The 14,524-nt window shown below is 34.9% G+C and overlaps 1 protein-coding gene across 2 annotated transcripts in view; it reads left to right on the top strand.

Annotated features, from left to right (window-relative positions):
- The window catches only part of lrp1bb (low density lipoprotein receptor-related protein 1Bb), a 379,953-nt gene that overhangs the window by 194,759 nt on the left and 170,670 nt on the right, over positions 1-14,524 (top strand). For both annotated transcript variants that reach the window (XM_065251976.1, XM_065251975.1), the window contains 4 exons: positions 1,635-1,760; positions 6,080-6,196; positions 11,895-11,975; positions 12,400-12,570. In XM_065251976.1, coding sequence (XP_065108048.1) covers positions 1,635-1,760; positions 6,080-6,196; positions 11,895-11,975; positions 12,400-12,570 — 495 coding nt within the window. The remainder of the gene's footprint in view (positions 1-1,634; positions 1,761-6,079; positions 6,197-11,894; positions 11,976-12,399; positions 12,571-14,524) is intronic.

The following is a 14,524-nucleotide window of genomic DNA, read 5'->3' as shown; positions in this document are numbered from 1 at the left end:
TGCACAAGCCTAGTTTTTTTCTTCGCTCTGTTTACAAGTTGCTGCCGGCATGGCTCATACATTGAGATGTTTACCGTGTTTGCGTGGTTCGTGACTTGTGCAAGGGCTAGCATTGCTAATCATAGCTTACATCAACTTTTACTAGCAGTGATTTTAAATGGATTTCTCCAAATAGCATGACAAACGTTGAGTGGAAACTTTGTGACTGATGCATCAGTGGGAAGCCCAACCTCTGTGAATTATTCTCCCCAAAACACTCTTTCTTTCTTCAGAGGTCTTTCTCTTCTTGTCATAGACTTTTTCTCTTGCGACCCTCAGCCATTTAAAAAAATAAAAATACGGTGAGAACGCGAGCTTCAATGAATGGCTGAAACCGTAGCCCACCACACATATACAAAGTGGGCATGCGCAGAAAGCGAACCTAAGGACGAGCACGTACGCCGGCCTTACGTCGACATATCATCAGAATGACTAACAACTGGGATGACCAATAGTCTTGATGATCCACCTGGAAAAAGAAAATCTTCCGCCATACCTTTAATGCCAAGCCCTGCTCATCATACATATTAAAATGATTTGTATGAATAGCCATTTAATAGGAGTTTGGTACACAATTGATGTAATTTTGTTTGTATGAAAAAAGAGAGAAACTAATGAGATGCATGGATGTTGAACTGGTATGTTGTCTTTTTGGTCCAAAATACTGTGTACACTGTCATTATTCCAATGTATTTGACTGCCCAGTTTTACAGTCTACCAATCGGAACTGGGTGTTTAAAGAGGGCTGAATAATAAATACTGATGAGATGTGTTGCTTGGATGTAGTCGCTTCTGACTGCCAACTGCAGTCCGTTTGCATTTAATCTGCTGATTATTAGCAGATTGCTAACTGATATTAATAGAAAATAAAAACTGCAGTGTGGAATAAAAGATGGCATCACACACCGCATCCCAATGCACAGTCTGCTCACGAGCTAATCGATAAGATAAGTTAAATTGTTGGAGGCTGAGTCATTTTTCACTAAAAGAAATACTTTAATGTGATGTTCTGCCAGAATTATCAGAATTGCAAAATCAATTTTGGGATGCCCTATAATGTAACAATGCTGAAACTTCACTGCTCGATCCCAGTTGAATGCGGTTTTCCATTTCATCTGTTAGTCATTGTCTGTTGGGGATGCGTCCAGTATCCCGGTCTATGAGTAATAGCAGGTTCTATTATTAAATAGAGCAAATAGTGGAAAGCATAAGCACTACTTTAAATAAACTCAAAGGCCTGAGGGGCAAACACATACTTTGAGATAAATGTGAGACCAGCTCAGGAGAATAGATGAATAGCATGCTGAAAAGTGCTGTGTCAAAACAAACAGGGTTATTATGCATATAAACTCACTTAGGTTATATGTATGGCAGGCTGTCGGCAATGTAACAAACATGCTCAAAAATAATAAAAATGCAGGACTGCGTACAGGTTCAGTAAATGATGACAACATTTTTGGGTGAACTATACCTTTAAACATGTCAGTAGTCCATACAGTAAGGTAAAATGTTCAGATTTATTTTTACATTAGCCTCCACTCTTATTCCCTGTTTGATATGCACTGAATAGTTTTGTTTTTCTATGCTTCTTCCAGCTAACCACAGTTGTCCGGTTGATCAGTTCAAGTGCCCCAATAACCGTTGCATACCCAAGAGGTGGCTGTGTGATGGATCCAATGACTGTGGAGATAACGAAGACGAGTCTAATAAAACATGTTCAGGTAGAGGTCTATTTCTCTCTCTCTCTCTCTCCTCATACATATTAAACTGATCCATTCACTAATATACGTGAGTACCTACCATTTGCAAAATGTTTGCCCGCTTCACTTTCCATTAATTTTGCGATACACGAAATCTGATATAAATTTAATTTAGCTTCTCAAAAGGTAACGGTGCACACTTTCTTACAACGCATAATGTTTCTCTGCTAGCACTGAATTTAATTTTCTCACTATAGATTGCAAGTCAGTATCACTTTTACCCAACTTCCTTTTTTACATACTAGCACCTGGCCTGTTTCCAGGAGTGACACTCTACGGCTGGTTTAAGTGCTGTAGGATCAATGGAAAGGAAGAGGAGATGTGATAAATGTTGTCAATGGTCCCACATCACTCTGATAACACTGACCCTTTAGCTGAAGAAAGCTTAGGCCTTTGTTGACTTAGCAGAAGGGGTTATGAGAATGTGATGTAGAACACAAAACATTACATTGGATCAGTGGGAAGCTAAAACTGACAGCAGATGTTCGTGCGATTAATATTTGATGATTTAAATTAAGCTGTTAAATTGGCTAAAACTAGTCTCTGATGTATTAATAAAATTTTGATCAGTAAGCACTGAAGAAAGTAATGGCCTGGTGAATATAGCTAGTCCTAATGCTACACTTGGTCTGGATAGGGATGGATATTGACCAAAATTCATATTTCTGCAATTTTGGGTTTGCGGTACACAATAAATATATCAGTATCTTCTTCTAAGTGAAATAAATGTTTACTTGCAAGTTAAAGCCTTGTGTAAGATGTCACAATCACCTTTTATAAAAAACGAATGATGAATATGAATTTCAAAGCCTATTTGGTTACACTTTACTTGAAGTGGTATGCATAAGACTGACATGACACCTTCATAATCATGACATGAACATGAAGGAAATTGTATGCACATTTACTGTATGACAACTGTCATTTGTTCAATTGTGTCATTTTAAATGCAAAGATGACATTGTTTGAGATGTCTTTGTTATGACAACTTGACATTAACCAATACAACATGACTTGTCATAAATCTGTCATAAACATGACATAGCAGAATAATGGTCAAACTTAAGAAACTACCTAGCTTTAAGGGTTAACATTACATTAAACTGTCATTTAAATGTCATTAAGTGTTAATACTCTGTCAAATAGTTTTATAACAGCATCATGAATATTTTTCTTGACCTCAGCTACAGTGGTACAAATTGAACTTTTCATTAAAATGTCAATAAGTAAATAATAAATAATAAATAAAAAAATGCAACAGACACGTCAAAATATTATACTTAAGTTTATGTATGGTCACATATTTCTGGCATAGAAAAAAAAACTAACAAAACATTTAATTAATTTCAGTTTCCAGCGATATGGACCCAACACTGCATGGCTTAAACCATTATTGTACTGTTTTCATAAAATTGGTGAATCAGTCTCCAAATGCAATAAAATATCATTTTATAAATGTTTTATTATTATTGTTATTATTATTATTGGATGATTGATTTTATTTCTCTAACACCTGGATGAAACTTAAAAAAACATTGTAAACTGAAGAATATTCATGACACTGTTATAAAACAATTTGACAGAATATTAACACCTAATGATATTTTAATGACAAATTATATTTGAACAACTGTAGTTGAGGTCAAGAAAAATATTCATGAAATGACAAATTATATTTGTACCACTGTAGTTGAGGTCTAGAAAAGTATTCATGAAATGTCAAATTATATTTGTACCACTGTAGTTGAGGTCAAGAAAAATATTCATATAATGTCAAATTATATTTGTACCACTGTAGTTGAGGTCAAGAAAAATATTCATATAATGTCAAATTATATTTGTACCACTGTAGTTGAGGTCTAGAAAAGTATTCATGAAATGTCAAATTATATTTGTACCACTGTAGTTGAGGTCAAGAAAAATATTCATATAATGTCAAATTATATTTGTACCACTGTAGTTGAGGTCAAGAAAAATATTCATGAAATGACAAATTATATTTGTACCACTGTAGTTGAGGTCAAGAAAAATATTCATGATATGACAAATTATATTTGTACCACTGTAGTTGAGGTTAAGAAAAATATTCATGAAATGACAAATTATATTTGTACCACTGTAGTTGAGGTCAAGAAAAATATTCATGATATGACAAATTATATTTGTACCACTATAGTTGAGGTTAAGAAAAATATTCATGACGCTGTTATAAAACTATACGACAGAGTATTAACACCTTATGATATTTTAATGACAAATTATATTTGTACTACTGTAGTTGAGGTCAAGAAAAATATTCATGAAATGACAAATTATATTTGTACCACTGTAGTTGAGGTCTAGAAAAGTATTCATGAAATGTCAAATTATATTTGTACCACTGTAGTTGAGGTCAAGAAAAATATTCATGACGCTGTTATAAAACTATACGACAGAGTATTAAACCTAATGATATTTTAATGACAAATTATATTTGTACCACTGTAGTTGAGGTCAAGAAAAATATTCATGATATGACAAATTATATTTGTACCACTGTAGTTGAGGTTAAGAAAAATATTCATGAAATGACAAATTATATTTGTACCACTGTAGTTGAGGTCAAGAAAAATATTCATGATATGACAAATTATATTTGTACCACTATAGTTGAGGTTAAGAAAAATATTCATGACACTGTTATAAAACTATACGACAGAGTATTAAACCTAATGATATTTTAATGACAAATTATATTTGAACAACTGTAGTTGAGGTCAAGAAAAATATTCATGAAATGACAAATTATATTTGTACCACTGTAGTTGAGGTCTGGAAAAGTATTCATGAAATGTCAAATTATATTTGTACCACTGTAGTTGAGGTCAAGAAAAATATTCATATAATGTCAAATTATATTTGTACCACTGTAGTTGAGGTCAAGAAAAATATTCATGAAATGACAAATTATATTTGTACCACTGTAGTTGAGGTCAAGAAAAATATTCATATAATGTCAAATTATATTTGTACCACTGTAGTTGAGGTCAAGAAAAATATTCATATAATGTCAAATTATATTTGTACCACTGTAGTTGAGGTCAAGAAAAATATTCATGAAATGACAAATTATATTTGTACCACTGTAGTTGAGGTCTGGAAAAGTATTCATGAAATGTCAAATTATATTTGTACCACTGTAGTTGAGGTCAAGAAAAATATTCATATAATGTCAAATTATATTTGTACCACTGTAGTTGAGGTCAAGAAAAATATTCATGAAATGACAAATTATATTTGTACCACTGTAGTTGAGGTCAAGAAAAATATTCATATAATGTCAAATTATATTTGTACCACTGTAGTTGAGGTCAAGAAAAATATTCATATAATGTCAAATTATATTTGTACCACTGTAGTTGAGGTCAAGAAAAATATTCATGAAATGACAAATTATATTTGTACCACTGTAGTTGAGGTTAAGAAAAATATTCATGATATGACAAATTATATTTGTACCACTGTAGTTGAGGTCAAGAAAAATATTCATGATATGACAAATTATATTTGTACCACTATAGTTGAGGTTAAGAAAAATATTCATGACGCTGTTATAAAACTATACAACAGAGTATTAACACCAAATGATATTTTAACGACAAATTATATTTGTACAACTGTAGTTGAGGTCAAGAAAATTATTCATAAAAAATGAACAATTATTTTGTAACACTGTAGTTGAGGTCAAGAAAAATATTCATGAAATGACAAATTATATTTGTACCACTGTAGTTGCGGTCAAGAAAAATATTCTTGAAATGACAAATTATATTTGTACCACTGTAGTTGAGGTCAAGAAAAATATTCATGATGCTGTTATAAAACTATTTGACAGAGTATTAACACTTATTTGACTATTTGAATGCAAGCTGGTTGAAAAGCTTATTTCTGACCTCAGTGTGCATTTTTGGCAGAGCTTTTTTTGCAAAAAAGGTGGGTGATATCAGACCATACCGATATAGACGGTATTGCCTCATGACATATCCTGCTGGGAAAAATGCAGATATATTACTAATAGGCACTAATATGTATCTTTGAGGTACTAATATGAACTCTTCAGGTGTAAAGCTATACTTTTTGGAAGGGTAGTGCTCAAGTGGCATATGGGGTACAAATTTTGACCTTTTTTTTTACAATGTACCATTTACAGCATGAAGGTCATGGGTTCAATTTCAAGACATGCACATACTGAGTGTGCTATTAAAAACTTAAAAATCTTTCTTTTATCATTTTATCTGTAGCTCAGCCATGTAGGGTTGGTCAGTTCACCTGCGGTAACGGTCGATGTGTACCTGAGGCGTGGCGCTGCGATCAAGATGATGATTGTGGGGATATGACGGACGAGTCTACTTCATGTGGTGAGTCGCTGTGGATTGGTTCTTAGTGAAGTTGACTACAGTATGCTGTTATGGGGGAAATACATCACTGATTCAATCCTAAACCCATTTTATAGAGCAAAGATTCATCATCTCTCAAATTACCTTTTCAGTGCTGGAACCAGTGCCAAATATGACCTTGGTATCCTTAAGAATAAAGGGTTGGCCAGAGCCAAGAAACATGTCTTATTCAAACATGCTGGTCTTGAACCAGGAACCAGTATCAGCATTAGGGCCTGGATGCAGACTTATGTTATCACCATGTACAAAAATAATGGTTATGGGCAGGTTACTGTCTTTAGAAAACATAATTATAGGATCAATCGACTGTTAAATATGTAAAAAACAAAAAGAAGTTTGCAAATACTCTTGTCTGAGCACTGGCTCTATCATTTGGGTTGAAATGGCGTATCTTTACAGCCCACTCAGCCCATTTTTCTGTCACAGACAGCTGCGTCTCAATGTTCAGAACATTTTAAGCGAGCACATATACCTTCAGCCCCCAGGTCTGTGTTTGTAGATGCATCATTGAAATGGGAATTAAACTTGGATGCAGGAGCTTTTAGGAGTGCAGCGGTAATAGAAATCAGAGTTTTCTTATGTTAAAAGCTCTCCATAACCACATCCCGGACCTTTAAAGCAGACTAAAGGTAATGACACAGGGTGTTGAGAGGAAATGACTCTGAAAAGTTACCACTGTGAACTCCCACAGTGAATTGACTATTCAAAACAGAATGTAAATGGAGGACTGAATTGAAGGACATTTTTACCTCTGATTGGGCTCTGTATGCAGGAGCAAACTCGGTTAAAAGGCAGCTGTTTCTCATGTGTATTCATGAACAATGACTATGTGCGTTGTTTGAGTGTATTGACCAGCCCAACATGGTAACATTGATTTAACCGGTGGCCTGAGTTTGGGGCGTGGCTATCTTTTGATTGACTCATAGACATATTCTTTAAAGCAGCACCTTCATTATACTAAATGGTATACAAAAGTATACAATTTCCTTGGAAAATCACTAAATATTTTGTACTATTCAGCCGGGATTAGTTTTTCATAGGGAGGTGGGGTAAAGCAATTTTTATCAGAGCTTCTCAGTGATTTTAGTTCCGTCCTAATTCTCCATGTCAGTAATCATTACAGACAATGTCAGTATAGATTACGACGACTTTTACCTTCTGTAAAAAGGTCCGCAAAAATTACCTCAGGTAATACTAATCCAGTGCAAATAAACCAGCTTTAAATATACACGTACATTTCGTAATTTCCTGTTATTTTGTGGGTTTCTTTAAAACAAAAAAGTGCTTAAAGAAGCATTTACTTGCATGGTGGAAAAACAAGTCAGTGGCAAGTCAGTTCCTGAATACCACGAAACTAAAAAAAAAATAAAAAATCACTTCTCAGAGGCACGAAACTATAAATAATGTTGTTTAAACATTTGATATCAAGAAGTAATGTGCACGTGTCGACAAGAGCGGTGATGCGCTGTGCAATCGAGTTACCCCTCCCACTTCCAAATGTTTTACTGAGATTTTTAATCCCGTCCAAATTGACCATCAATATTATAGACGTCCTGTGGTAAAATTACCCCCGTAAACTAATCCCGACCGAATAGGGCTTTTTATTCACATCTGTTTGACCAAAAATACCAAAAAAGTATTCAAGTAGATGGAAAGGGAGCACCGTCAGGTCCTTAAGTCTTCTCAAGCCTTCATTTGAAGCACTTTGGTCCTACGTCACCTCTGTCAAACCTTTATGCTCTATATAATTACAACTGAGTCACATCCTGTTCTCTGTTGACTGTGGACAAGATTCAGCAATGAACTTTTGAGTAAAAGTTACATTTGAACCCATGGTTGGTTAAAATATGGACAAACCCAACAGTTTGTTAAATTGAAACAAAAATGTCCATGTTTGACCCAATTATTGGTTGAAACAACTTAGCATTGGTTCATTTAAACCCAACGGTTGGGTTTGTTCATATTTTACCCAGTCATGGGTTGAAACAACTCAGCATTTTTTCGAATGTGCTTTTTCTTATGTTGCTGGGTTATTTTCAACGCAGCATTGGGTCAAAAAGGGACGAGCCCAGCTCACTGGGTTGTAATTTAACCCATGCTGGGTTGTTTCAACCCAAAATGCTTGGTTGTTTTAACCATAGACTGTAAAAAAGATGAACGTAGTGTCCATGACATCACCCATAGGTTTCTGTAGATCGTTTTTTAAGCTTAAAGTAGGCGGTGTCTGTCGTCCCCATCTTGGCCGTGCATCACCACGCATCACTCGCTGATATCCGAAATGGGTAAAAAAGCGGGACCACGCCCTACAGTTGGTTGCTGAAACCACGCCCGCCTAGCTCGACTCAAGTGACAGCAGTGGCTGTTCAACCGTCACTCAAGTGGCCACGCCCTTAATTATACAGAACTTTAAGGCTTAATATCATTAAACGGATGAGTTACAAAAAATCACCCCCTCAAAGTTGCCATGAAGGGCAAAATTAGCTATAAAGACCAAAAACAATTTTTTTACCAGGCTGTAAGCAAATTATTTTCTACTATAAAGTTGGCCATTTTAACATGGGGGTCTATGGGAATTGACTTAATTTCAAGCCAACTGCTTGGTTTGTCCATTTTTGACTCAATGCTGGGTTGAAAATAACCCAGGATTTTTTCGGATGTCTACTTACCTTCCCTATCCCAAAAATTGATACACTCCCTATGCTGCCATTACTTTATCATGCTATGCATTAACAAGAGCACTGTTTGTGTGCCATTGTCTCAGTTATTTCTGCTGTGTCTTACATCGCTTTACTACACTACTGCACAAACACCAGCACTGTAAGCAGTAATTAGAGTGCACGCTTGACTTCACTTAATTGTAATCAGGTTGGGCAGAAAGACGTGGAGCTCCTTTCTTCTGCAAGTGCATTGCACATGAGACACATGAGGCACCTGAAGCACAGTTACTCTGAGCTTTCTCATTATCTAATTACATGTTCATGGTATTCTCAAGTATTTTATTGCATGTACCCAAGTACGTAGGATCAATTTAAATTAAGGTCAGGTAACTATACAGTAGTTTCCGCTTTCAAACTACATTTATTATACTGTAGTCTGGGTGTCATAATGTAGCATTTCAGTTTTTTTTATCAAGCTAAATTGCAACTGATAAGTGATAACCACATTTTTTGATTTATAAAGGACAGCTTTGATATTGGTTTGATAACCAATATTTTTGCCTTATGCTGGGGAAAAATATATGATAAGAGCAATGTCAGGGTTCAGTTTAATGCAAATGATCTGCAGCAGGTGCAAGTCAATAGGATTTAGCACATTCAGGCCTGTTAAAGGCATAATTTCTACCATAATATTTTAGAATAGCTTTACTCTGCCAACAATGGTCATGCAATTTAATGATCAAAGACATTTTAGCAATTTGCACTTAAGGTCCACTTTGTTTAAAAATCTTAGAGAACAGTTTAATTGGCCATGACTCTTCTGAATGTAGTAGTCTATTACCATGTTAAATTTCTGTAAAAGAGAAAGTACTGCAATTACCAAGCCCAATTTCTCCAAGGGTTTAAAGACACTGAATTACACAGTGGCTTTTGTCTAATAATGGAGATTATAGGCTATAAAATTGGACTATAATAAACAAGAAGTTAAATAAGGATGTACTGTACTAAAATGTACTGTTGTACTTTTCCTAATGACATTTTCAACAACGTTGGCAACCTAGAAAATGTCTTCAGACAATACTACTGTGTTGTATAATATAAAAGTAATGTTAATTTGAACTGCCACTCTCATGCACATTCACATACAGATTCATATAAGTGAAGGGTTGTTAAAGTACCCCTGTATTTTTTCAGTTCATGGATGAACGTGATCTATTGTGAAAGCCGAATCTCTAAAAGTAATTGCCAAATTCTGGCTTCTGAAAGGTTTTGTTGTGAAACTTAGATGTGGGATTTACTGCCGTCAACAATAACAGCTGCACCCTCTGGGAATAAATGTTCACTTTTCTTTTTTATTTGTTGACACCACTGTAATCTTGACCTGTAACCGTTTTAGATTAGCAACACTTCACGATGTGCTTTCCTTAGACTTTTGAGAGTTCTTTCTCTGGTATTTTATTTGTGCCGGCAGAGGTTTAAAAAAATAAACAGTTTCTTAAAACTAATTTTCTAAGGGAAGCCTCTGGGATCTGTTATTTCTTAAATCTTACATGCTTAGTTTATATAGCTAGTGCAGAAAACATTGAATAATGCCTGCAGTACACACATGCACACTCAAACTTTAATTAAATATTAATATTACCAGGTTGCAACTAAATTGCTATGTCTCATCAGTTATGCCAGTTAAGCTGCTTTTCATGTATTTTGTATAAGCCAATTTATTATAGGCATACATTAATAAGTTACATTAATTCCAGATGCAACATTAGCCTTTCATACCATACTGTATGCAAATATGCATTAACAGTAATCTGTTTATATGTACAGTACTGTGCAAAAGTCTTAGGCTACCATCACCAGCTTTGTTGTTTTAGGACAGTTTTAATGTCCATTCATATTAAATTTTTTTCTTAAATTAAGAAAATACAAACAGAAAATACAGGAAATATGTAAACAAAATTAAAAATAAAACAATTTTCAGAACTAAATGTCTTCTTCAGGCATCGGTCAGTATTTAGTGTGACGTCAATATTGCTTGTAAATCTTTATTTTAAAAATATCTCTACCCTTTTTGGTGTTTAACAGGTTAATAGGAAAACCTGTAATAATTCATAATGTTGAAACAATAACGGTTCTGTATCTATAAATCAATGCTAACTGAAACGTATAAACAGTGATATCTAACCACTGGTGTGTTATTGTTTCCTGGAAAGCTTTTATTACCTCTGACTGTTTTTCGCTGCATCTGTGAGGCCTGGTTTTCCTTTGTTTGTGTTTTCTTTTCATTAACCTTAGCTAGAAAATAGCCATAATTCACTATGACATTTTGCATGACCTTCAGGGCGTTTTGGTTTCACAATGCTGGCAATAAATTCCTACGGCAGGGGTCTCCAACTTTTTTATGAGCAGAGGCTACCACAATGGATAAAAATATCTGGAGGGCCACTTTTTTATATAGTCTACTCAAAACCTTTTTGTTTAACTTGTTGATTTTATTTTATTTTATTTTACTTGTTGATATGTTTTAAAATTGCTTAAAATGTTAGCACACATAAAAGAGGCCAAACTAATTAATATTAAATATATGTAATAAATAAATATTAAAATTGAGACTATTAATAGAATGTGCTTTGGCGGGCAACTCGCAGGCTCTGTGCGGGCAACCTGGCACCACGTTGGAGACCTCTGCCCTACAGTGTGCTTTTCCCTAATCTGTATAAAAATACAATACACAGTGCGAGGGAATGTTTAGCAGTTTAGGTTTTCCTCCAAACGCTCCAAAGAAACTTCTACAATTTCTAAGGACAAAGCAGTCTCCTAATTTAATCTATTTGCATGACAGGGCAATCTGTGCCGGGACAAACTTCTTTTGCAATATTTCAAAGCTAAATGAAAAATGTGATTTCTCCTTCAGTGTATCAAAAAGACAGTGATGTATTGGACAGCATTGAGACTTCAGAGTTTTTAGGGAACGTTCTCACAATCTTCCTCTTCGCTCGCAGCGTTCCCTACCTGTGAAGTTCTTCGACAGTTCAGCTGTGCTAATGGGAGATGCATTAGCATGAAGTGGCATTGTGACTCAGGTGAGTGTATTCCGAAGTAAGAAAGTACTAAGAAAGCCATTTACTTTACTTGCTCTTCCATTTAGCGTAATGATATATTAGCCTATTTTCTCAGACGCTAATAAAATAGAGCCCGGCTCTTTTAATTCAATTAAGTCTATTGATCCACTGTCCAATCTTTTTGTCGCACAAGCAATTCATCACATTAATAACCATTAAATATTCACATATTATTTTATCTGAAATGTCTCCATTTTAGATCAAGGAAAGTGCAATATACCAACCTGTAATTTATTATAGTCATCAGGACCTGAAGTATATTACTTGTTTTAACACTGCCTCAGCAACAATAAACCCTTTTGTTAAATCGAAAAGAAATGGGGGAAACAAGGTCTGGCATAATTTAATATATAAACTGTATGTAAATGTGTGTTTATGATTATAGATGATGACTGTGGAGATAACAGTGATGAAATGGGCTGTGTTCACTCCTGTGGTAATGGCCAGTATCAATGCTCCAGCGGCAGATGCATTCCAGAGCACTGGGCCTGTGATGGGGACAATGACTGCGGAGATTTCAGTGATGAAAATGTGACTTGTGCTGGCATTGCCCCTGGTAAGACATCTTTGCCCATTTATTTTTTATTTTTTAGCAGTATTACAGAACAGTGTTGGGGGTAATGCATTACAAGTAACGTGCATTACATAATAATATTAATTTTCTGAAGTAACAAGTAAAGTAACGCATTACTTGTTAAATGTATCTTATGGTGTGTAACCAGCATAGGGTACCCAGTCTTTATAGGATCTTTACGGTATGTGTGGAAATGCACACACAAATTCCGGAAAATCATTGGCAGTAGGAATGAACCAAAAATCAAACGATTCCGGACAAATCCAGGACGCCTTTTCCGTGTATTTTCCGTTATCTCTCTGTAAAAAGGGCAATTCCAGGGAAAACACATACTTATAAAAATTATACCTTGCATGCATTGTTTTACATAAAAGCGTCTGCCAAATGCATACATGTAAATTTGCCAAATTTAATACTGGAAAAATGTTCAGCAGTTACAACATAAACAAGCAGCTTTCGTGGAAAATATGTAACTTCCAGTAAACTTTGCTAAGAATAAATAACAACAAAGTCCTTTTAAAGTAGTTTATTTATATAACAAGCGAAATAAACAACACATAGATCACTTAGGAAATCAAAACATTTGTTATTTTTGACAAGGTATTTGTTCAAGTAAAGTTACAACCAGACGCGTAATCGCGTTACAGCGTGTGCGCTCGATGAAACCGTCTATATAGTTCACATATTTACATTTCAGTTTCATTGCGTCATTTTTCTTATAGCAGCTAGAAAGCGCTTAACCTTAAAATGTAATTATAGCTTGAAATAAGGTGTCATTTTTTAGAGGAGAACAGGTTCGTAAATAAGTATTCACAATAATACGGAGACACTTTTTCTTTATTTGAAAGAGAAAGTTTCAGTGCTATGCAGTGTTATGTTGCCTATAAAAGCATAAAAAATTTGAGGTCAAACTAACACTGTGGTTAAATCGTATTTGTGTGTTTTTTACCAACCTATCAAGTGGTTTCAAAATCTGCTTAACACAATTGATTAGCAGACTAACAAAGACAGGAAAGATAAGGATAAAGTTTGCTTTTAATTTCATTAGTGAAATGTCCCTAATTTGTGAAAAAATACGAGAAAAAAAACTTTCTCTTTCCACGCTTGGCAGATGTAATCTCATCTGAGCTCACTAGGGAACCACCTTACAGATTTGAATCTTTTAATCTGCTGTAATTACCTCTGAAAGCTGCGGCCAACTACTACAATCCTTTCAGCTCACCAGCTTGTCATAGAAATGAAGGAGCCATTCATCAAACCAACTCCTGATGGAGGTTCTTTTCCCCCTGTCCGTCTCTGAGGGGTTGTCCACCCCGTGTCCGCCCAGAATCGTTGTATAACACACACAGTCCGTGTGTGTAAAGTGGAAGAGACATAACATTAGCCTTGAGCAAAACCTGTGTATGTATTTTAGGGTTCATCGTGCTAGCATCTGTCTCTTTCTGAAGGCCATTTCTTTTTTAATGTCAAGCTGGCAGCTTTGGCAGGTTTGGTGTGTAAACATGTTTTGAGGCATTTGTGTACATAATTTTTAGTGTCTGGGAATTCAGACACTGTTAATCGAGGCAGGCTGCTGTAATAAAGACCTCATTATATTGCTAGTATCTTATACTTAGCATCTTAAAAAAAAAAAAAACTTGCACTGTCCTTTGTACTTTCTGTCTTTTTCATTGTCCATGAGAACATTTAAAGGAATATTCCATTTTCTTAAAAGACAAATCCAGATAATTTACTCACCACCATGTCATCCAAAATGTTGATGTCTTTCTTTGTTCAGTCGAGAAGAAATTATGTTTTTTGAGAAAAACATTGCAGAATTTTTCTCATTTTAATGGACTTTAATAGAGCCCAACATTTAATACTTAACTCAACACTTAACAGTTTTTTTCAACGGAGTTTCAAAGGACTGTAAATGATCCCAAACGAGGCATAAGGG

The sequence above is a fragment of the Paramisgurnus dabryanus genome, chromosome 15 (assembly GCF_030506205.2).
Source record: "Paramisgurnus dabryanus chromosome 15, PD_genome_1.1, whole genome shotgun sequence".
Taxonomy (NCBI): Eukaryota; Metazoa; Chordata; class Actinopteri; order Cypriniformes; family Cobitidae; genus Paramisgurnus; species Paramisgurnus dabryanus.
This window is presented reverse-complemented; position numbering and strand designations above follow the sequence as displayed.